Raw genomic sequence first — 25,268 nt, 5'->3', positions numbered from 1 at the left:
TGCTTAAGGCATTGCCGGAAAATTTATTCAGGTGTCTCAATTCACTGAAGGCGGCAAATGGTATGTTGGTCTTCATAGTGAGAGGATTCAAATGATCTTATTGAATGGCGGGGCAGGCTCGAGGGGCTAGATGGCCTACTCCTGCTCCTATTTCTTATGTTCTTATGTTCTAATTCCAGCGACCATGGGTAACACATGCACAAAATTTGATTTTTTTTGTTGCGTTTTAGGGATCACCGAGGTTGTCTTTGTAACCAAATTCAATTAGTGCTACTCAAAACTACATGGCAAACCACCCAATACAGTAACTTAGGCCTCCAACAACAAAAGTAATTCAGATGTGCTGCTCATGTTGGAGAAGGAGCTGATCTTTATTGTGTAACTTTGCATAATTTTGACCAGCATCCTAATGCTTTACACAAAACATCCACTGATATTACACACTGGGAAAATAACTTAACGTACAAGATTCCAGCTTACTGGAGTACAACAAAATAAATCTCATGTTATAGCATCGACTTAAAGAGATGCTCACTCACATGACAAAAAATATTTAAACACAAAAAAAAAACACTTGGCACAATAGTTTACATGCATTGGTATGATATTCGAGACATTTACAAAGTAAAACAGGATTCTCAATTTATCATGTCCTGCCAAAAGGAGAAATGTCACCACAGAAGTGCGCGCAAGTACACTTTGTCAAGATCAGAAGGAGCAGCGTTTGTCAAACGCATCTTAGTCACACAAACCCTTTTTTTGTTTTGTGCATATGCAGCTGAAATTCATGAACTGCACAGTTGTGTGTTTGGGTGTGTCAAATTTATGAAGCAGTATAAAAAAAACAATACAACTCAAAACAGGAATTTTAATAAAATGTCAGTAATCAAAAACAGTTTTTGTGCCAATTCTGTCCCTGCCCCTCCAAAGGGCACCAACTCCCATTCCACAAACGTCAGCAGACTTGACCAGGTGGCTGTCCATCCATCCATAAGAGCGCTTAGATATTTAGTGTTTGAACAATCTGAGCCAGATCCTGCCTTCACCGAGCAGCAATCAGCAGCACGGACAGTGGCCGATTTCTCTACCCTCCCAAACCAAGAATACCAAAACTAGTGGTGCCAATTTCAGACTGAAAACCAAACCTGGGCCAGCTGGTCTGTTTGACAAGGTGGGCAAAAGTACCATGTGACACAACACAAAAGACATTGAAGGACACCAAAATTCAAATTTGTTGAAAGAAAATTCTCAGTAACATAGCTCACCTACCAACCAAAAATGAAAGCCACAATGCCACTTATTCCATCCCAAAAAGATTGCGGACTTTGGCAATCAGCCAAACAACTGCCCTCCTTAAGCCAACAATCCTTTTACATCCCATAGGCGGCTATGGAAGAACACTTAACTAGTGTATGTACACACAGTAAAAGAGAAAAAGTGAACTGTATGCCGAAATTGTGTCCCACAAAAAAATACTGCCATTGACTTGTCTGGTATACAGTTTAGTTCTGTTAAGAGAATGGTGCAAAACATGAAGTACGTCAGCATTAAGAATAAGGAGCACAAGCTGTACCAGGCAAATGAACTAATTTCCTTCATTCTTTAAGCCTCACTTGGAAGCCACCCATTTTAGAAATGAGTGCACAAGGTGCATCGGGTGAGGAAAGAGCAGGTCTAGTTATTCTATAATGCTTAGGTAAAAATATACAGGATACTCCTCAGTTATACAGAAGTCCTGAAAGTCTACAGTTCAGTAATTAATCCAAATAGACACTGTGCGCCAAAATGCCTGTTAATGCTATGGTGTTTGCTGCAGCTGTTAACAAAGGCCAATCAATGAGCAAAAGGTTTCTTTTGACTGTGCCAAGCTCTACTCATAGCTTGAAAATAAAGGGATTTAATTCAGTGCTAATGTTTTCAATGAAGTGGGTACAAAATGCTAACACAGCTGCACTATTTGCCACTCTAGGATTTCAGTAAATCATTGGTGACAATGATCAATTGAATTGGGGGGGAAACACTAAGCAGTTTGTCCGGGGACAGCATTTTAAACTTTATCACGCAACCACGAAGTACAATGCAAAAAAAAGTCATGAAACCTTTGTAGTGGAGCATTAGAAGGGTATCAACTAGAATAGTATTTTACCTGAAGCAAATTGGTACCAATGTTAAGTAGGCTTAGTAACAACAGTAGAACTATGTTAAAGAATATCTGAAGAGAGTTAATTCCAGAAGTCTCACAGATGTCGGAGCTTGCCATTTACTTTGAAATCAAACTACTGGTGAAAACAAATTACACACCAATTCAGCATAGAGACAGACATTTTACTGAAAATATTGCAGCACATCAAATGCAGAGTGAATCTTGAAACACAAATACATACTCCGAAACTATGAGAGACATGTGCAGGTGTACTTGTCAGTGATGTATGGAACAGCTGATTTTTTGGACTTTAAAAAATATATAAACAGCAATATAACCCCTAACACACAGACCTATACTTAGCACTGAAAAGCAGCAGTGTAGCATTAATACAGGCAATGTCAGTAAGTGTGCAGTCCAGTTTTTGGTCTGAACAAGTAGGTGCCACATTTGTGCAATGAATGGAATACACAACCACCAGATAGAGCTCACGGGAGCTAGCAAAATGCAGGAAACAATCAGAGTAGTACAAGTCAGGACTTTGTGCAATAGAGAGTTGCTATATCATCACATCTCATGAATTAAAGAGTTAAAGAAGCTTCAGAAGTTAGGCTAGCGCTCTAATTTGAGCCATGCACTTTTAAACAGAGTGTAATCTGAAACACTGCCTTGGGTGGTGTTTACCAATTCTTCCAACTGGGAAGACAAGTGCCCAAGTCTAGTAAAGTCATTAGCATTGGCACCTTGAAAGGGCTTTTTACGTCTCATACCCAAAGGCTGCACCAGACAGGTGGAAGTTAAAGCTCAAATGACTAAATTTGGCTTTAAAGGAGGACTTACTCTCCCCCTCTGGCAAGTTGTCTTATAGTTTCCGAACACCTTTGAAGACAGGAATCATGTTTGTGGTTTGCAAGTTAATTTTGAACACTGTTTACAAAAATTGAAGCTTGAAACCTCTTAAATTTCAAATGGGACAAACAGAACCAGGTCTATGCAGGCAGCCATTTACACTTACAAATGGGCCTTCGACGTTATGAGGCCTGGTACTTTGCAAAATTCTTTGCAACTTTCCTCACTTGGTGGGACCAACTCATCTTGTTTTCCCAGCTTGTGATATACATTTAGTCCTAAATGTACATGAAACAATTTGGCGATTTACTCATTTCTTAGAATCAGGAAACCTACTCAGAGCAGTTCCTTGCAATTCAGTAGTTTATCTCTCAATATGGGTACGGAGGCTGGCTCCCAGACACAGGCTTTTGGTTATACTCGAACTCCATCAACTTACCAACAGGCCTAAAAAAACAAACAGGAGATTCTAAATAAGAGCAACCACCGAGAGTTTGGAATCTACAATGTAGAAGCTGAGGAATAGGAAGATTACAATTAAACAATGTTCCTGAGATTCAGGCAAAAAGGTTCTGCCACCAGATGTATCATAGAAATCCTACAGTGCGGAAGGAGGCCATTCGGCCCATCGAGTCTGCACCGACCACAATCCCACCCAGGCCCTACCCCCACATATTTACCCGCTAATCCCTCTAACCTACGCATCTCAGGACTCTAAGGGGCAATTTTTAACCTGGCCAATCAACCTAACCCGCACATCTTTGGACTGTGGGAGGAAACGGGAGCACCCGGAGGAAACCCACGCAGACACGAGGAGAATGTGCAAACTCCACACAGACAGTGGCCCAAGCCGGGAATCGAACCCAGGTCCCTGGAGCTGTGAAGCGGCAGTGCTAACCACTGTGCTACCGTGCAAACAAAAAAATTCTCCTTTTCTCCTGGAGGACTCGTTTAGGCTTATCTTCCAAAAGTAACTCGGTGACGTAGCAAGGACACAGCTGCACATACTAATTGCACAAGACTTGGGTGGGACCCCATCAGATTCATGGAAATACTCTTGATATTGGCTGCAAGCCTGGATTTGAGACCCCAAGTTTCCAACAAACATGATCTACACTTCCCCAAACAGCTAGCTTGGTACTTGGGTGAGAGTAACGCGGATAGAATGAAGGTCCTGCTGGGTATGTTGTAACCTGGTCAAGAGAAAAAAAAAAATCACAGCCAATAGGTATACAAGGCCAATTTCAAGGCGGAGCCCGCAATAATGCAGAAGCACCCGGAAGAAATAATTCAAGAAGAATGAAACATGGGTGATCAAAAATATCAGCACCATTTTGTCCCAGATACTCGTGCTCTGCACTGGGATTGTAGGTGGCAGAAGAGAAGTATTTCTTGACTAATTACAGCCCGCTTTAGTTGAGCCAATGGCACCATTAAAAGGTTGGGCCCTCGGAGCAGAGAATTCATTGCTCTTGAAACCCACGGGGGCACCCACACAACAATTCAACAACATTCTTGATTGCTTCATGTGAGCCACTGTATTGATCGAGTGGACTAGATAGTGCGCATGGTCACACAAAATAGTGAAGCAACACTGTAACATCCAGTCCTCAGCCAAGAAAAAAAAATTCAGATTAGTTTGACAAAATGTATTTTACAGGAATACTTCAAACTTTTAACCAACGAAGGGGCCACAACTGTTGCATGTGCAAATTCAGCAATCAATGAGAGTACAAGAGCCAAGAATGGTCTCTTCAGGAAGTTTACCCGTTCATGCCTTAGATCAGGAAAGCTTTGCACTAAATTTGATCAGGTTAAGTAAGTATAATCCAATTCATGCCACAAACAACCTTCAGCAGGAACTGCATCAAGCAATAGATCTGCTGGAACACCAATGGACATTCACTTCTCTTCAATGATAGCTCTCAGTGTCATATTAAAAATATTTAGCTCCGTGATCTGTCAACATTAAGCCAAGTAGCTGAATCCCACACACACTAGTATGGTCCCAATTTCAATCTGCAGTTTCTGTTCTCAGCTTTCGGACAATTACTGGAGTACTACGATTAACCTCAGCATCACTAGGTTAAGTAGGCAGCAATCGTCAGCGCATGTGCCCAACATATATCTAGATTTAGGTTAGGCTGCGATTAGGGTTACCACTCCTCCAGATTTATCCTGGAGTTACCTGTACTCACAGGAACATTAAAAACTTGAATGCTTTCATTGACTGTAACAATACTGATGTTGGTTAAAAAGTTCTGTTAGACTGGACGGGGTGTTTGGAATCTGGAAGTTGTAATGAAATATCCAGGAATATGTCTGATCAGAGTTAATCACCCTAGCATGATGCTGCTTTTTACAGAAGAGCCTGTCTACCCAATCTAGCGAGGGCTATATGTGAATGACTACCTTTGGACAAAGTACCAGAAGATCTCTGGTGTCTATCCACCTCTAACCCATAAAGAAACCAGCAGCTTCCAAGGGAAGAGGGATGCAGAGAGGAAAGAAAATAAAATCATGTAGTATTAATGTGAATTGGTGGACAATCAAGGTTTTTACCACCTTACTTTTAAAATGTGGCTCTGCAATCATTCTATAGAATAAGCAACACTAGCAGCGTATCTGAGGAAGGTGTCATGTGGAAAGCAAACTGGATGGGGGAGGTGGGACAGAGGGCGGTCAGTCTCAGTACAACATAAGAAGCCTAAACAAATCAAGCTCAGTTGCTTTTTCATCCAAGACAAAAGTATGCAGATGGCCAAAAGGGAGCCAGCCAATGGGATGGCCCTAGAGGAGAGGGCAAGATGGAGGAGAAAGGTGAAAGCTTCTCTGGAGCATCAACAGCAGCATAGAGCAGTTGGGCCAAATGGCCTGTTTCTGTGCTCTCAATTCTATAACCCCAGTAACTAGATGACTTTGCATCCGATTGCTTTGCCATTTTCATTCCACTAAAATTTATTTCCACCCCCACTACATTGACTGCCAGAGGTAAACAGCATCGCTTTACATTAAATTGTCACTTTCCATTATATATTAATACTGAAATCAATTGCTCTTTTCAGTCTGTACACATCAGTCGCTGCTTTTACCAGCATTTCGAAATAAGGAAAAGATCTCGTCACATGTTTGTGTCTCAACCGAGCTGAAATGAGATTCCATTGTGTTCCATGCCATATCAGCCAGGAGAAAGTCATCCATTACAGTCTGTGTTTCATTGCTCGTGAAGAATAGACTGCCCAGGTTTTCAAAGGAGCTGCTGGTTGTCTGTGTTTCAGCGCAGTTCAGTCGGACATGGCTCTCCGGGGCATTACTGAAATTATTTCTGCAACACATATCAGTCTGGGTTTTGGTACCAGAAGGCTCTGCACTGAGGGAGAAGCTGGACTGTTTCAAAATACTGTCTAGAGGTAGATGTGGACTGCTGTCCATTAAGAAGTTGAAGTCCGTTTGAGTGTGTGTGTCAAACATTTCTAGGCCTAAATAATTGGACTGTCCCCTGCCATTGTATGCCTGAACGGGGTGGTCGGAAAACAAGAAATCTGTCTGAGTCTCAATATCCAGTGATTCTAAGGCAGATTCTGTCTGCAAAGCACCAAATTCATTTTCTTCTGTCTGTGTTTGTATGTTGCTTGCAGATAAAAACTCTTCAATATCAAAGTCAATACCCGCACTTTGTGTCTGACTGCTTGTCATACTCTCACCAGAGGCATTGATGGCATCAGATAAAAGACCACGGTTCTCTAATGAATGACCAGCTATGCTTTCAGACAGGATATTTTCCAAGTCATTAAACAGGTTAATTGTCTGTGTTTGATTGTCAGTCATCAGGTTCTGTTGAAGTAAAGTGGACTGAATGTGAAAATCAACAGCTGACTTAGAGTTCTGCAAAAGATCGTCATGTCTTTGGTCCATGTCCATGGCATCCAGGGAAAAAGTAGTTTGAGTCTGTCTACAAACACCGTAGGAGGAAACTAAAGAATGGTCAAAAATGTCTTCATGATTATTTGTATTAATTAGTGCCTGAACTGTAGAACTTTTATCGTGGGCAGAATTTACCAAACTAGTTTGCGTTTTCCGAGAAACACCACACAATGGAAAACAAGACTGGCTAAAGGAATCTGTCTGTGCACTTATGGACGTAGTGACTTTGGCGTCAGGTTCGAATGTTTGCGTCTGAACACTTACAGGTAGCAACACTTGAGCACTGAAACTAAGATCAGTCTGCGCACAAGCTGACACAGTGTTCTCTGTAGAGCAGCACATAGTTAGAGATTCTGGTGCCGTGTTCTGTGCAAGGTATGATATGTCAGTCTGAACATTCATGGAGTTAAATTTATTCTTTTGGCCCAGGTCCCCAAGTGATGACAATCCTTGATTGTTGGCAAAACCCGAATCCATGTTGACTTGCACTGCAGTGCTGACTGGCTCAACCATCATGACATTAGCCACTTTGGAGAGAGGCAGAGCGCCTTTAAAGTTCAACCCTTTCATCTCCATAGTTGATGCCAGAGTTCCCACTGATGTGGGCAAAATATGCATTGTGCTCAGAATAGATCCTGGATTGTCAACTGCAACAACAATAGACTTTACAGAATTATCCATGGAAGTGCCTGAAGATAAAAGAACTGGTAGATGTGTGAAGTGCATAACAGGAAGTTTAACAAGTGCAACCCTGGGCTTTGGTAATAACAATTTCTGAATGTGTTTTGCAGGAGCTGGAGTCTGATTAATGCCGTTATCTCCGCAGGGGTTTTTGGTGCAGGTTCTCTTGTTCATCTCTGTTGGATCTTGGACCATCTGGACTTCCTGCTTCTCTTTTGCTACCTGGCTCAAGTGATTCTGATTTAACCACTCACTTTTCCTCTTCTTCCGTGGCGGATCCCTAAATAGCAGATAGACAAATTAGATCATTAGAACCCCAGTCAGAGAAATATGAAGTAGTTCATCTCTCTTGTAAAACCTTTTTTATTTTTAAAAAAGCTAGCAAATTCTGTACATGGAAATCTGTTTTTATCACTATCTGCCAGAAAATAGACATCATTTCCCTCTATGAGGGCATTCAAAAGGTCATCATGACATGTCTTGGTTGACAGGTATTGGAGTACTGCATAATAGAACATGGTTGTATCACAGGAATTTTAAACTTTGCCCAGATATAACCTCTGCATTTTCTATATTTCTTCATGGGATATGGCATAGTTGGCTGGACCAGCCCAAATGGCCCTCAAACTAAGTGGCTCGCCTTTTCATTTAAAAGTCAACCACATTGCTGTGGATCTGGAGTCACACGTAGGCCAGGCAAGGATGGCAGATTTCCTTCCCTAAAGGACATCAGTGAACCAGATGGGTTCAAGACAATTGGCTTCATTAGACTTTTAATTTCAGATTTTTTTCATTGCATTCAAATTTAAACTTCTGCCAGGGTGGGATTTGAACCTAGGTCCCCAGAGCATCATCTGGGTCTCTGGATCTATTCCAGTGACAATACCACCACACAATTGCCTCCTCTGTACCTCGATAACTGCAGTACATACGAGATCACAAAGGAATTGCTGATTTTTAGTATTCATGCATTAGGGGACCAATCCTGTAATTCTGAAAGTGAAAAATTCTTTGTAATTTCTTTCATGGATCTCATATCCTTTCATAAAAAACAGATGCAAATTTGCATTAAATGCTAAAATTTTGAATGCAGTTATTAGAATCAGGAAGTTAATACGTGACAATTGAAACAAAAAAGATACAAATGGAAAGCAGAATACTACAGGCAAATAGCAATGAAATGGGGTTAAAATATATAATTCTGATGGGGAGCAGCACATGCATTGGTATAAGCACAGATAAATAAAGTTTATTTATTAGTCACAACTAGGCTTACATTAACACTGCAGTGAAGTTACTGAAAATCCCCTCGTTGCGACACTCCGGCGCCTGTTCGGGTACATGGAGAGAAAATTTAGCATGGGCCAATCCACCTAACCAGTCCATTTTTGGACAGTGGGAGAAAACCGAAGCACCCGGAGGAAACCCACGCAGGCATGGGGAGAACGTGCAAACTCCACACAGACAGCGATCCGAGGCTGGAATTGAACCCGGGTTCCTGGCGCTGAGAGGCAGCAGTGCTAACCACTGTGCCACCGTGACATGTGGTCATTTGAGTTAGGTTTCCTACAATTCTGTTGTTGCTTGGTTGAGTTTAGGAAACCTAACCAGCACATAGCAGAGAGTAAAATCAAAAATCATTAGGATTTTAAGAATGTTAACTAACAAGCAAAACCTAAAGCTGCATTTAACACAAGTCTTTGGGAGAGGAAGACATAGAAGAACATAAGAAATAGAGGCAGAGTGGATCATTTAGCCCCTTGAATCTGTAACGTTCTCTTCACCTTAGTCTTAAATGGCCGGCCCCTTATTCAGAGACTGTAACCATGTTCTAGATTTTCCATGGTAGTCATGATGTGGAGATGCCGGCGTTGGACTGGGGTGAACACAGAAAGAAGTCTCACAACACCAGGTTAAAGTCCAACAGGTTTATTTGGTAGCAAATACCATAAGCTTATGGTATTTGCTACCAAATAAACCTGTTGGACTTTAACCCGGTGATGTGAGACTTCTTACTAGATTTTCCAGCCAGAGAAACATTTTTAGCATCCATCTTGTCAAGCTCCTCATTCTTCTGAACTCTAGGGAATATAGGCCTAGACTACTCAATCTCTTCTCAAAGGACAGCAGATTGGGAGAAAACGAGGTTTCAAGTATTATTGTGAAAAAAACAAAATGAAAAAAATCAAGCTACAAGATTAATACAGTAGTAGGAAAACGGCAAAAATCCATCACTATTCAGTGTGTAAGTGAGCACGAGACCAGTTTGTAAAATTGCTGATTCCTTCATATACAATTTTTCTGCACAATTCCCATTTTGATTAAACTTACACTGCAATGTAATCCTAAAGTTTATTTACTAGTGTCACAAGTAGGCTTACATTAATACTGCAATGAAGTTGCTGTGAAAATCCCCTAGTCACCACACTCTGGCACCTGTTCGGGTACGCCGAGAGAAAGTTTGCATGGCCAATGCACCTAACCAGCACACCTTTTGGACTGAGGGGAAAAACCGGAGCACCCGGAGGAAACCCACACAGACATGGGGAGAATGTACAGACAGTGACCCAAGCCCAAGAATCGAACCCGGGTCCCTGGCGCTGTGAGGTAGCAGTGCTAACCGCTGTGCCACCGTGTAATCTAACATCCAAAATTCAAAAAAATACAACGTCACCTCGAACAAGCGGATGAGAACCAGCGATCTAAAATGGACTGGATTGTGCTGTCAGGAAAAGACCGTAATGTGACTAAGATCCATATTCAGACTCGAAACAAAATACTGGGGTTAAACTGGAGACTGGCTTAATGCCAAAACTCAGCCTTGTATTTTAAAACTCGGGAGTTTGTAGAAAATAACTAAGATTGCTGGTTTGACATCAGCCATACCATGGCACCAGCCCTACCATTTCTCAAACAAATTAGAAGCAAATAAAACCAGTGAACAATTGGAAACAGTGAGTGCCACAATGAAATTGTAGCATTAGTGTCAAGCATTTTGTCTTGTTATTTCTTTCCATGGTGCCATTGAAAGGGCACTTGCTCCCAGGCCTTCAATCTCGAGTTAAATGCAAAAGGTGACTCCGCTGCCCCTAATGTTACTGCCTCCCAGTGAGGAAGTGGCTGGCTTTCATTCAATGTCTGGCTACAAGTATGTGGCTGAAACTAGGTTTACAGCAGCTCTGGGTAAACCACAAGCACGAGTCTATGCCCCATGCCCCAATGTGCATCTTACAGAATGTGCAGGACAGAAGGGTTACATTATATAACAGAAATGATATACAGACATCATCAGCTACAATTTGTCAAAGTTTCAAGACTGGGTGAAGTATACTCCAAGACAATGGAGATCAAGCAGGCCAGATGCAGCTTTAGCAGCTATTGACTTATTCAGCAAGTCACGGAGCCAGTATGGCAGAGGAGGATACCATTCGGCCCATCCAATCAGTTCTATTCCCTTGCTCTATCCCATTTGTATATGGGTTTATTTCCCTCAAATGCCCAACCAATTTCCTTTTGACATCATTGTCTCCACCTACACCACCCTCATGGGCAGCGGGTTCCAGGTCACAGGATGTACCTCACATCCTCCCTGCATCTGAAGGAATAATAACAATTCCGATATTGATGGATTTCTTCACCATGTAATAGTCCCTTGCTGCTCAGTCAGTTTCAAATGACAATAGTAGCAGCAAAGTTGTTCTTTCAAGTCTCACTATTTGGCTATACAATACATAAATAAAAGTCATCTCCCAAAAAAAAATCTCAATCACAACAGTGAGGATTGCCATGTCAATAATGAAAAAATATGTACATGTACATTGCAGAAGCAACTGGACATTCAGATTTCTTGGTTGCTGACCAGAGCACGCACATTGTTGGAAATCAAGAAATTTACAGCATAGCCGACAGAAAGAGTTGAAGATTGGGATGTCACGTAATAGATATAGGAGGTAGCTGCCCACTCATATGCAATCTTTTTAGATTTCTTCTGTGACAACATTCAAGCTGATATGTACCAGGAAGGCAAACTTCCATTACTAACATCTTCACTGGAAGCAGACAATACTGAGGTTCAGGGTAATCTGGGTCACGTTCTCCAACTTCTATTTAAAATATTCAGTATAGTTATTAGTATTTTCCATTAATTTTGAATCTCTAACAACTTTGCTTAGATTAGGTTTACTTCATTGATTATTACTATTGGGGCAGCATGGTGGCACAATGGTTAAGCACTGCTGCTTCACAGCAACAGGGACCCGGGTTCGATTCCCGGCTTGGGTGACTGTGTGGAGTTTGCACGTTCTCCCTATGTCTGCGCGTGTTTCCTCCGGTTTCCTCCCACAGTCCAAAGGTGTGCAGGTTAGGTGGATTGGCCATGTTAAATTGCTCCTTTGTGTCAGGGAGACTAGCTAGGGCAAATGCATGGGGTTATGGGGATAAGGCCTGGGTAGGATTATGGTTGGTGCAGACTTGATGGGCCAAATGGCCTCCTTCTACACTGTAGAATTCTATGTTATCAAGGGAGAATCTGTGCCGCGGTCTCCTGATAACAGCTGCCAGTAAGCAGTTCCAATGGAAAATGGTCTTGAAGTTTTGATTCGTTCTGAAATTTTCTCACTCTGCTAATGAGTAAGCAGCTGCCCAAGGTGGGTAAACAGGTTTCCAGATGTGGCAATGTTTGCACGACAGTATTCTTGAAATTAGTTTCCCTGAAGCCAACTGTGTTCTCAAGACTGTTCTATTTTCATGAACCACCACATCACACATTTTATGGAAAAGAGCTTTTGCAACTTAATAAAGGGAATTAATTCCTTAATCCACAGGTGCCTAACATGGGTACCAAAATTGCATTTTAATACGGAAATTGATCGTTTAATTTCGAAACATTAATTCAAGATCATGGACTCAATCTGCTCCACAAGTTCTTCACTCACCTCTTACATTAAGCAACAAAGCTGGTTTGAATTAAACCTTGCCAGGCCTGATGAAATAGAAAGGTTCGATCCTAATTGGTAGCAGCATTTCATTTACACATTAATCCACTTTTCAGTGGGGAAGAGTAGCAGTGAGTGCAGGTCAAAGGGACTGTGTGCGTGTGCGGGGGGATGGACGCAGTGAGGTCTGAAACAGCAAGAGAAATGGGTTTGAATTTTTAAATTGAGTGGTCTTGCTTATTAATAAGTTGTCTTATTATACATATGGGATCTTGCTATGTATGTGTTATCACCTGATTTGTACATAGCCTCTCATCTTTGTGTTCAGAAGGATTTGTTTTTTTTTGTGATGGATGTCGAGCTTTATGCACAGAGAGAACTGCAAAATGTTGCATCGGTGGATTCAACCATTCTTTCTTTGGACAACCCAGCCTCTTTTTTTTGTTGGGGGAGCGAGAGAGAAAGAAAGAGAGAAGACAATGGGCTCAGATTTCTGCGCAAAGATCTAAGAGGTCTTTATCCATTTGCCACTTTCTCTCTCTCTCTCTCTCTCCCCCGTTAGCCAGCTGGATCAGTAAACAGACATGGAGCCTGTTCTCTTTGCCAAATAGGCTGCAATCTTCTCAACCTTTTGGGGGGAGTAGTGTGGGTAGGAACAATACCAACAGTATGGTTGCGTCATGCTGAAGTTGATATCAGAATCGCATTAAAGTTATTTTATGATCCCCACGCGAATTTAAACTTAAAAATGTCATTGTTAAAAACTCAGGTTGAAGTGTTTTTAAAGTTTATTTATTAGTGTCACAAGTAGATTCACATTAACACTGCAATGCAGTTACTGTGAAAATCCCCTAGTCGCCATACTCCAGTGCCCGTTCGGGTACACTGAGGAAGAATTTAACATGGCGAACATACTTAACCAGCACTGTGTTCTGTGGGAGGAAACCGGAGAACCTGGAGGAAACCCACGCAGACATGGGGAGAATGTGCAGACTCCGCACAGACAGTGGAGACCCAAGCTGGGAATCGAACCAGGGTCCTTGGCGCTGCGAGGTAGCAGTGCTAACCATTGTGCCGCCCCTGTGAAATGTTATTGGATGCATTCTGTATCAGGAAAGCTCAATACACTTATCTGTTTTCAACAAAGAATTAAACAAACAAGAAACTAATTTTGAATGATTTCCATGAAGGTTCTCCCAAATATCTATGCGGTAGGGAGTATTGTGAAAGCAAGTTCTTGGCATGTACAGGTAGGCTGGAGGCACAGCTCACCTACATGTAGTCCACTGGCAAATAAAGGCAAAATACTGCAGATGCTGGAATTTGAAACAAAAAACTGAAAATGCTGGAAAATCTCAGCAGGTCTGACAGCGTCTGTGGAGGGTCAGCCCGGCTCGAAACATTGGCTCTGTTCTCTCTCTACAGCTGCTGTCAGACCTGCTGAGATTTTCCAGCATTTTCTGTTTTAGCATAGTCAGGTGGTGTCTAGCAACTGGGTTGCTCAGAAAGTGAATGCATTAAATGGGCCTCAAAGACAACAATATAAATGCCAGACAAGGCTCAGTATTTTGTTTATAGACAACTGAAATATTTTTATTTATGTATATGTATATTTTTTAAAAATAGGGCTGGAGTAATGTGTCTTGATGCACAATAAAGCAGAACAGATGACTTGTCACACTAAAAACTTTGTAAAGAAACACTTCAGCTTGTCTGGAGGGTGTTTAGCAGATCATTTACTCACCGATGCTCAGCAGGGATTTCATGTCCAGTTCTGTAAATGTGAGACAGCAGTGCTGGTCTGCTGGCATAAGGGCACCCACAAGTGCACTGAAAGATTCTTCCACAATCCTCAGTGTGTCGTTTTAAGTCCCATTCTGTGCCGTACGAGTTATTACATTTGTCACACTTGTATTTCTTTTCAGCATGAATTTTCATAAAGTGCTTGAGAAAAAGAAAAGGATAAAGAGCAGCTTAAAGCCAACAGCTAAAATGAATGGATAGCCTTTACTGCAGAAAACTCTCATCAGGACCTTTGCTATATCCAGACTTGACTGTTCTAATGTTCCCCTGGCATTTCCTCTATCAACTGGAGTTCATCCAAACCTCTGCTGCCATATCTTAACCTGCACCAAGTTTCATTCAGTCATCACACCTGTGCACGCTGATCTACACTGGCTTCTGATCTGGCCCTGCAACTCCATTTTAAAATTCTCATCTGTGGTTCTTAGTCCCTCCATGGCCACCGTACTCCCAATCTTACGTAACCTCCTCCAATCCTCCAGGGTCTCTCAACTCTTCAATTCCCCATTTTAATCATGGCATCATTGGTGACTGCTCTCAGTTGTCTAGACCATGAACTCTGAAATGCCATCTCAAACTGCTACACTACTCGCTCTCCTCTTAAAATATTCCTCAAAAACTCTTTAAACAAATTTTTAAGTATCTGTTTTAATACATCCTTGTGGCTTGGCCCCAAATTTTATTTAATACCATTCTTCTGAAGTGCCTTGGTATGCTTTACTATGTTAGAAGTGGTATGTGTATGCAAATTGCATATGAATATACTGGCAAACATCAGATCCACTCAGGCAAGTTGAGCGTAGTTCCAAGGCTTCAGATAGTTGATCTAGCTTTTGGGAATTTATTTTCACATCGCAAGTTTCTCATGTCCCTCCACCCCCAGTCCATAATAATAACAGCAGTCAATGAGCATTCAAAAGATGGTTAAACATTAACTGAAAGTCTTTAATGCGTTGGTCTGAAGTTGAAAATTAATATTTTTTGATCTCCAGACTAATATTATTCACCAGTCCCAAGTTCCATAAGCCCAAAAGCAAATTTCCCAAAACAATGTACAACCCCACCTTATTCCTTATGTTATAGTTCAGGTCAGAAACTCCAGAGTGTTTTATGGAGCCCGCCTGGATCATAAGTTTTGTATTTTGAATTTGGCTCGGATAAGCATGATATGTTCCACTTCAGGTATGATTCAAATGACCCACAAAGATAGTTTTTAATCAAACAAAGTTTAAGAATATAGTTAACATGTAAAGTAAGAAAATTAGCAAGAACTTTTATCAATTACAAACTGTTACAATGTGGAAGTGATTACGTGGCCGAAAGCACCTCATGAAATTTTATTCACCATAAAGGTTAAAGGTGAGAAGAAAACACCAGATGCTCAGAGGCCTCACACATACCTCCCATGTGGAAGCTAACCTGGTTCACGAACCCATTCACAAGGGGAAACCCATTGAAACTGCAATTAAGGCCACAAATAATCTCTGGCCAGTGAAACAATCTTTTGAAGTGTAGTCACTATGGCAATGTAGGAAGGACACAGAAGAGCAAACTATTTGCATACAGCTCCCAGATTCAGCCATGTGACAGTGACCGGATTACATTTTATTTGTTTGAGGAATAGACATTGGCATGGAAAGAACACCATCTATAATGACCTAACTGCATTAAAAGCAACTGCCTGTCTACAAATTCAACCCAGACACCATGAATCATGGGTTAATTGCACAATATGCTATGTGAACAAGTGGGATTGCAGGTTAGTGGTGCTTACCTGCTTAACGAGAGCAAACTGGGAAAATGGTCTGTTCGGTCCTCTTGGGCAACCTTCAATGGGGCAGCAATAAAGTTTCTGAACAGAAGACTTCAGATCTTTCCTAACAGTTGGATTAATGCTGCAATCCTGCAATTAAAAACAAATGTCAATAAATAAAACGCAACTACTGACTGCAATCTCTCTCCATACATTTTGAGTCAGGGTCACAGGTCACTGTGTTCCTCCTCTGCCCTGGCAAAGGAAGCTATCTCTCACGATATTGGGCATATGAAAAAAGAGCCATTGGTGGAGCAAATCCATTTGCACAATGAAGCTTGTAAAATATCACTGTCCCTGGATCAGAACGAAAACTGCGTTTTAACTTCAATCTATTTAAAGCATGTATTTGATTCACACATAGAACTGTTTCGCATTATTGCATACAATTATTATTAAAGCGTGATTGGAATTTCCCAGGAGACAAATAGATCCTCTCTCATGTTAGGCTCAGGATCCATCTAGTCTTACAGCAGCCAACATACAAATTCAACTCCATCCCACAGGACATTGTTAACTAATCCCCAAATCATGTATTTTCTACAGGAAGGCAAATATGCACCACAAACCTAAAGAAAACCAATCCCTTGGAGCCACACACATCCTGCATCCATAAGACACTCAAAACACCTGTACCCTGCTCATCTCAATATCAGTTTCCACAGAGTAAGATATAGGCCAGCAAATGAAAACTTTAAGATCAGATTATCACAACACACCATGACCCCGTGCCCACCCCAACACCACCACCCGCCCTCCCTAGTCAGGAAGGAGCAGATTGTTGGAAAATGAAAGCACATCACCATCCATTCCCATGTACAGCACAATTATTCAACTGAAGAATGATTCCCCTCTGCTCAAGTATATACCCTTTCATAACTTTCAATGATGGCATAATGGTAATATCACTGGAATAGCAATCCTGAGGCCCAGGCTAATGCTCTGGGAACAGAGGTTCAAATCCCCCCAACTTGTCAAATTAAAATTCATTTAACAAAATCTGGAATGGTGACCATGAAATGATCATTGGTGGTGAAGGAAATCCGTCATCCTTACCTGGTCTGGACTACAAGTGACAGTAGCATAGTAACGTGGTTGACTTTTAACTGCCTTCTGAAATGGTCCAGCAAGCCACTCAACTAGGGGTGGACAACAAATGCTGGCCTTGCCTGCGATGCCCACATCCCACAAAAAAGTAAAATCAGCTCTCGGAACCCATCACTTCACATCTTTATGTGAAGCCCACAATCACCTAACTCAAAAATTCCCAAATGTGGGTTGGTCAACAATGAAACTTTTGATTAATTCCATGTTTTCATTCACAATGTTTTATTTCATGAAATAAATCGGACTTTTAATTTGAAAAAGGAAATATGATTTTAAAAAACCAAAATGGCATAATTGCTCAATTTGAACTATAACTACAGCCAAATCGCAGCAATTTTACCCATTTTTAATACTATAAAGAACATGTTTAAGGTGCCAACTTTAAAAAATTCCAACAGGCTGCTAAATTGAAGCATATATAACTCATACACATAGGGAAAGCCATTAAAGACTTCACACCTTTTATCATTGTTTAACTCAAGATTTTTCATCTTTTTGAGAAGATATATTTCATTTATTTGAAACTCATTCAACAATCTAACACCAAGCTCTCGAAGCTAAAATAAGCTCATGAGGAAATTTCCAGAAATGACTTGGAATATTTAATTCTCTTTAAGAATGTAAGAGATGCCAGTCTGTTGAATTACTGTTGGCTGCACATTAGAAATCCTGGAATTGCTGAACATTCCCTTGAAGCTATCACAAAGTTTGAAGTAATATCCACTAAATTGGGTCGGAAATTGGAAAGAAACTCCTCTTTTTAAATAAAAACTAAGGCATTAACCTTCCTATCCAGTCAGTATGATCTTCCCTTGAGTCAGTTAAAATGGCAACATACAAACTAGGAGCAGACGAAAGCCATTTGGCCCCTTGAGCCTGCTGCACCATTCAACATCATAGCTGATCGGTTTGCATTAAGTCCACATTCCCATCTATCCCCAATAATCTCTGATTCCCTTGCCCAACATACCTATCATTGCCTTAAAAACATTCATTGACCCCACTTCCACCACCTTCCAAGACAAAGAGCATTCCAAAGTCACACATTCATTGGCAGCCTTCAGTCTCGTAAGATAATAGCTTTTGCTATGGTGATCAATTAACTATCACCTGGCTTGGTTCAGGAGCCTGACTTTGACACAGAGAAAGACAGTGGGCTGAGATGGTGCAGGACTGGCCTCTGTTTTCTCTGTGCCCTCTTAGTCATTTTAGGTTTTTGTGTTTGCACATCCCTAAGGCCTTTCCAGATAACCATGCCCGTCAGCGACTGTCTCCCACTTGCCAGTGTCAATGTCCACCGTCTTCATACCTCACCATCATATTTTGATTTGATTTATTGTTCACGTATTAACATAGTGAAAAGTATTGATTCTTGTGCGCTATACAGACAAAACATACAGTTCATAGAGAAGGAAACAAAAGAGTGCAGAATGTAGTGTTACAGTCATAGCTAGAGTGTAGAGAAAGATCAACTTACTGCAAGGTAATTCCATTCAAATGTCTGACAGCAGCAGGGAAGAAGCTGTTCTTGAGTTGGCTAGTACATGACCTCAGACTTTTGTATCTTTTTTCAAAGGAGGAATGTGGAATAAAGAATGTCCGGGGTGTGTGGGGTCCTTAATTATGCTGGCTGCTTTGCCGAAGCAGCGGGAAGTGTAGACAGAGTCATTGGATGGGAGGCTGGTTTGCGTGATGGATTGGGCTACATTCACGACCTTTTGTAGTTCCTTGTGGTCTTGGGTACAGCAGGAGCCATACCAAGCTGTGATGCAACCAGAAAGAATGCTTTCTATGATGCATCTGTAAAAGTTGGTGAAAGTCGTAGGTGACATGCCAATTTTCCTTAGTCATCTGAGAAAGTAGAGGCGTTGTGGACTTTCTTAACTATAATGTCGGCATGGGGGGGGGACCAGGACAGGTTGTTGATCTGGACACCTAAAATCTTGAAGCTCTCGACCCTTTCTTCTACTTCGTCCCCATTGATGTAGACAGGGGCATGTTCTCCTTTACGCTTCGATGACAATCTCCTTTGTTTTGTTGACATTGAGGGAGAGATTATTGTTGCCGCACCAGTTCACCAGATTCTCTCTCTCATTCCTGTACTCTGTCTTGTCATTGTTTGAGATCCGACCCACTACGATGGTGTCGCCACGATGTGAAATGATTGATCAACTTATATGCAAAATAATTACATAAATACTTCCTTTCCATTTAACTTGCCACTATTTTTGAAGCTATATATAATTTCATTAGTGTTTTATCTTTCAATCGTGGCACAGCTGGTGGCATACTTCTCACTGAGCCACAAGGTTTTATGTTCAAGTCTCACTCTAGGACTTGAGCACAGAAGGTTGACACTCCAGTGCAGTACTGAGGCTGCATTGTTGGAGGTGTTTTTATTTGGATGAGGTGAGAGCCCTATCAGTCTGCTTGCAAGAGCCTAGGGCACAGCAGGGTGGCACAGTGATTAGCACTGCTGCCTCACAGCACCAGGGACCTGGGTTCGATTCCCGGCTTAGGTCACTGTCCATGTGGAATTTGCACATTCTCCCCATGTCTGCGTTGGGCTCCTCCGGGCGCTCCGATTTCCTCCCACGGTTGAAACATGTGCAGGTTAGATGGATTGACTGTGCTAAGTTGCCCCTTAGTGTCTCAATGTGTAGGTTAGGGGGATTAGTGGGGTAAATACATGCGGTTACAGGGATGGGGCAGGGGGTGGGCCTGGGTAAGATGCTCTGTCAGTGTCGGTGCAAATTCGATAGGCTGAATAGCCTCCTCCTGCACTGGAGGGATTCTATGAATTATGCAGCGCACACTCCTTCAGCTTACACCACAGCAACTCCAATTTAATCAGAAAATAACTGAGGCACAAGGATAAGGGAGGTTCCAACTTCAATGCAGAAGCTATAACTCGTATCACCGTTCCTTTATTAGGGTTGAGAAAAATCAGCAAGGTCACGAATCCCGTCACGAACAAAAGTGGTCTACCAGAAGTATCATTGCAGTCAGTTCAGAGTAGCACAAGCTTGAAGAATCTGCTAATACTCAGTGTCTCAGATAAATAATGACTGACTTGGGTGAAATACCAGATGGTGCTAAGCATCCACAAAGCCTCACTTTCAGCACTGCGGGGGAGGGGACTCAGCAGACAAAAATAATACGTGTATTAAATAGCCACATATTCTGCTCAAATATAGTAAGGAATTCTTCCATTTTTTAAGCAGTTTTTCAACTCCTCATTTTGTGAGGTCCAATCCCATTGCTATGAGCAACATTTCAGTAGTTCACACGAACAGTCACTTTTCAGCTTCAAACAGTGGGCACCAGCAGCTCATTCCTTCGGCAGATCATCAGAGCCAATGCTAAACCAGTGCTCACCACGCATTCACACCCTTCAGTAGAGATCACTGAATATCTGAATACAGTTCTGTAGAAGAGTCATATCAACAAGAAATGTTAACTCTGTTTCTCTGTGCAGATGCTGCCAGATCGGCTGATTTTTTTTCCCCCAGAAATCTCGGTTTTTAATACTGATGACTTATTGTTTCTGGACTGATTGTTTCCCCCCCACCCCAGTCCACGTCATACTCTTACAACTGCCTCAGCACTGACTGGGCACTGAACCTGGGATTTTGGTTTGATTTATCCATGTATACAATGAAAAGTATTGCTTCTTGCGCGCTATACAAAGCATACCATTCATAGAGTACATAGAGGAGAAGGGAAGGATAGGGTGGAGAATAGAGTGTTGCAGTTACAGATAGGCTCTAAAGAAAGGTCAACTTAATATAGGGTGGGTCCATTCAAGAGTCTGATGGCAGCAGGGAAGAAGTTGTTCTCGAGTCAGTTGGTACATGATCTCAGACTTTTGTATCTTTTTCCCGATGGAAGAGAGTATGTCCGGGGTGTGTGGGATCCTTGATTATGCTGGCTGGAAGTATTGATGGGGTCACGGATGGGAAGCTAATTTGAGTGATGGACTGGGCTACTTTCACAACCCTTTTGTAGTTTCTTGAAGTCTCGATCAGGGCAGGAGCCATATTAAGCTGTGATACATCCCGAAAGGATGCTTTCTATGGTGCATCTGTAAAGGTTGGTGAGAGTCGTCGCGGACATGCCAAATTTCCTTAGCCTCCTGAAAAAGTAGAGGCATTAGTGGGCTTTCTTAACTATAGCATTGGCGTGGAAGGACCAGGACAGGTTGTTGGTGATCTGGACACCTAGAAACTTGAAACTCCTGACCATTTCCACTTTATCCCCGTTGACGTAGACAGGGGCATGTCCTCCACTGTGCTTCCTGAAGTCGATGTCAGTAAAACAAAGGAGATAGGCATTGAGGGAGAGATTATTGTCTTCGCAACATTTCACCAGATTCTCTATCTCTTTCCTGGTCTGGCTGATAGTAGTGGCACAACATGCAGTTTTATTTTTTCTGATCATTCCATATGCACCAGCATGTTTCATATCAATTAATTGCTCAATTTCCCATCTCTCTTCTCCCTTTTCCAATATCATTTTGAATGCCCTTTTCAAATAGGTTATTATTCATTCAATTTCTACCACTATCTTTGAAAGGGTATTTCAGCTCCAAACAACATTGTGTATAACAAAAAAAATGAACTTCTTTTATTTTTGATATTCTAAATGTATGCCTGCCAGGTCACCAACTCAATAGAAATAGATTTTTCTCAAATTTATCTTTTGAAAAATCCTCCTTAAAGTCTATACCCATCATAATTGTCTCTGTCCTAAAAACTAAGTCACAGAATTGTTACAGCACTGAAGACCATTTAGTTAAAGTCTATTTATTAGTCACAAGTAAGGCTTATGCTTATATTAACACTGCAATGAAGTTACTGTGAAATTCCCCTAGTCGCCACACTCCGACACCTGTTTGGATAAATGCACCTAACCAGCACATCTTTCAGATTGTGGGAGGAAACCCACGCAAACACAGGAAGAACATGCAAACTCCGCACAGACAATGACCCAAGCTGAAAATCGAACCCAGGTCCCTAGCGCTATGAGGCAGCAGTACTAACCGCTATGCCACCGTGCCGCTCCTTAGCTTTTGCTGGCTTTCTGCAGGAGCAGCTTAGCAAGATCCACTCCCTCACCCTTTCCCACAGGGGCAACAAAAGATGCACAATAATGAACCAAATGACATTTGCTGACTGAAATCACACAATTTACAGGAAAGAAATTCAGTTCAGCTGGTCTATGCTGGCATTTAAATGCTGCATGAGCCTCTCCACTTAACTCTCACCTCACTTTATACACATCTTTCCAATCCTGTCTCCCTCAGATGGTTATCTAGCTTCTTTTGAAATGCACTTTAAGAATAAAGATGCTATACAAAATTAAGAAACTCGCACATAACAGTGATAATAAACAAAATGCAAAACACAACAGGGAGACAGTAGCTTTCTGAGAAAAGGAAAGCCCAGGATCTGGAAATAGCCAGCTTGGGGGTGGAAGAGGAAGGGTAGTGGGAGGTGTGGGCAGGGTAGTGGGTGAGGTAAAGAAAGGAAAAGGGGACTATTGAGAGAGGACAGAGGGCAGGGCAGTGTAAGGGGGGGCTGCAGGGGAGGGGGATAGACAGTAGACAGTGGGGTAGACAGTGGGCAGGGGGGTAGACAGTGGGCAGGGGGGTGGGCAGGGGGGTAGGCAGTGGGGTAGACAGAGGGCAGGGGGGTAGACAGTGGGCAGGGGGTAGACAGTGGGCAGGGGGGAGCGGGTAACAGGGGGTTTTGAGCACCTACCTGCACCCTGTGCGATTTGACCAGGTGCATGCCGAGGGCCGGCCGGTTGGGCAGGATTTTGCCGCAACCCTTCACCGTGCACAGGATATTGGTCCTCACCTCCCGGCTCAGCTCACTCACCGACGGCCTAATGATCTGGCAGCTCGGGGCTTGGCCGCTAGCGGCGGCGGCGTCAGTGGCGGTCGGAAGGGGCAGCGTGTGCGGCCTCTGGCCATTGTCCGGAGGCGGCCTCTCCCTCTCTCGCCCTCCTACTGCACACGCCGCCATCTTGCTGCTCACGCAGGCGGCGGCGCCGCTGTCAATCTAACCCGGACCCCGCCCCTGGCCGGTCCTATTGGCGCAGCACCAGCACACGTCCCGCCCCTCATCCCATCACCCTCAGCAATTGGCTGATTGTCACGTCAATCACAACTCCCTCATTGATCCACCCCATCAGGTCCGCTTTGTCTCTGACCTTATGTAATAATGTCATCTTTAACCATTATTCTGAGATTGAACTCACTTTAGTTCAGAGATTTAAAAACATTGCTGATGTTAACTTAAATATCATCTATTCAAAACCATATTTATATATATTTATATGTATATTTGTGAATTTAATTTGGAAGAACCAATTGTTCCCCAAAGTTTATTATTCCAACCAAGCCTTGCTTCGAGTTCATCGCCTTGACTCCAAATCCTTTTTTTAATATTCACTCATGGGACATGGGTGTCACTGGCTGGCCAGAATTTATTGGTAAGAAGTCTCACAACACCAGGTTAAAGTCCAACAGGTTTATTTGGTAGCAAATACCATAAGCTTTCGGAGCACTGCTCCTTCGTCAGATGGAGTGGAAATGTGCTCTCAAACAGTGCAAACAGACACAAAATCAAGTTGCAGAATACTGATTAGAATGCAAATCCTACAGCCAGCCAGGTCTTAAAGGTACAGACAATGTGGGTGGAGGGAACATTAAACACAGGTTAAAGAAATGTGTATTGTCTCCAGACAGAACAGCTAGTGAGCTTCTACAAGCCCAGGAGGCAAGCTGTGGGGGTTACTGATAATGTGACATAAATCCAACATCCCGGTTTAGGCCGTCCTCATGTGTGCGGAACTTGGCTATCAGTTTCTGCTCAGCGACTCTGCGCTGTCGTGTGTCATAAACCTGTTGGACTTTAACCTGGTGTTGTGAGACTTCTTACCGTGTTCACCCCAGTCCAACGCCGGCATCTCCACATCAGAATTTATTGCCCATCCCTAGTCACCCTTGAAACTAAGTGGCTTACTAAGCCATTTCACCAAAGATCCTTAGACAGCACCTTCCAAGACTACGACCAGTTCCATCTAGAAGGACAAGGTCAGCAGATACTTGGGAACACCACCACCTGCAAGTTTCCCTCCACTCACCATCCTGACTTGGAACTATATTGCCGTTCCTTCGCAGTTGCTGGGTCAAAATGCTGGAATTCCACAGTGGTTAGCACTACTGCCTCACAGCGCCAGGGACCTGGTTTTGATTCCTGCTTGGGCCACTGACTGTGTGGAGTTTGCACGTTCTCCCCGTGTCTGCATGGGTTTCCTCCAGGTGCTCCAGTTTCCTCCCACAGTCCAAAAGACGTGCTGGTTAGGTGCATTGGCTATGCTAAATTCTCCCTCAGTGTACCCAAACAGGCGCCGGAGTGTGGTGACTCGGGGATTTTCACAGTAACTTCATTGCTGTGTTAATGTAAGCCAATTTGTAACACAAATAAATACACACTTTACACTAACGGCATTGTGGGTCAACCCACAGCACGTGGACTGCAGCGTTTCAAGAAGGCAGCTCACCACCACTTTCACAAGGACAACTAGAGAGGGGCAATAATGCTGGCCAGCCAGCGACACCCACATCCCACAAATTTTCTTTTAAATTGAGAGGGCAGTTGAGAGTCAACACATTGCTATGGCTCTGGAGTCACATGCAGGCCAAACCAGGTAAAAACGGCAGATTTCCTTCCCGAAAGGACATTCGTGAACCAGGTAGGTTTTTCCGACAATTGACAATGGTTTTGTGATCATTATTAGATGAATTCCAGATTTTTTTTGAATTCAAATTCCACCATCTGCCATGGCAAGGATGTGAATCAGGGTCCCCTAAGCATTAGCTGGGTTTCTAGATTAATGGTCAAGCAATACCACTAGGTCAATGCCTCCCCTAAAATCTACTCACAGAACCCAACCCCTACAGGATAGTGACTGCAGTCATGCACAAAAGCCCACAGAGATTACA

The 25,268-nt window shown here is 42.5% G+C and overlaps 1 protein-coding gene across 1 annotated transcript; it reads right to left on the bottom strand.

Annotated features, from left to right (window-relative positions):
• Positions 1 to 354: 354 nt before the first annotated feature.
• On the bottom strand, positions 355 to 23,289 carry atmin (ATM interactor). The gene is made up of 4 exons (XM_078210569.1): positions 23,017 to 23,289; positions 16,109 to 16,237; positions 14,276 to 14,475; positions 355 to 7,877 (listed from the first exon to the last, which is right to left on the bottom strand). The coding sequence occupies exons 1-4, from the start codon at positions 23,281 to 23,283 to the stop codon at positions 6,068 to 6,070; spliced, it is 2,406 nt and encodes an 801-aa protein (XP_078066695.1). The 5' UTR covers positions 23,284 to 23,289; the 3' UTR covers positions 355 to 6,067.
• Positions 23,290 to 25,268: the final 1,979 nt, after the last annotated feature.

The sequence above is a fragment of the Mustelus asterias genome, chromosome 4 (genome assembly GCF_964213995.1).
Source record: "Mustelus asterias chromosome 4, sMusAst1.hap1.1, whole genome shotgun sequence".
Classification (NCBI taxonomy): domain Eukaryota; kingdom Metazoa; phylum Chordata; class Chondrichthyes; order Carcharhiniformes; family Triakidae; genus Mustelus; species Mustelus asterias.
The sequence above is the reverse complement of the archived record's forward strand: the minus strand, read 5'-3'. Positions and strand labels throughout refer to the sequence as shown.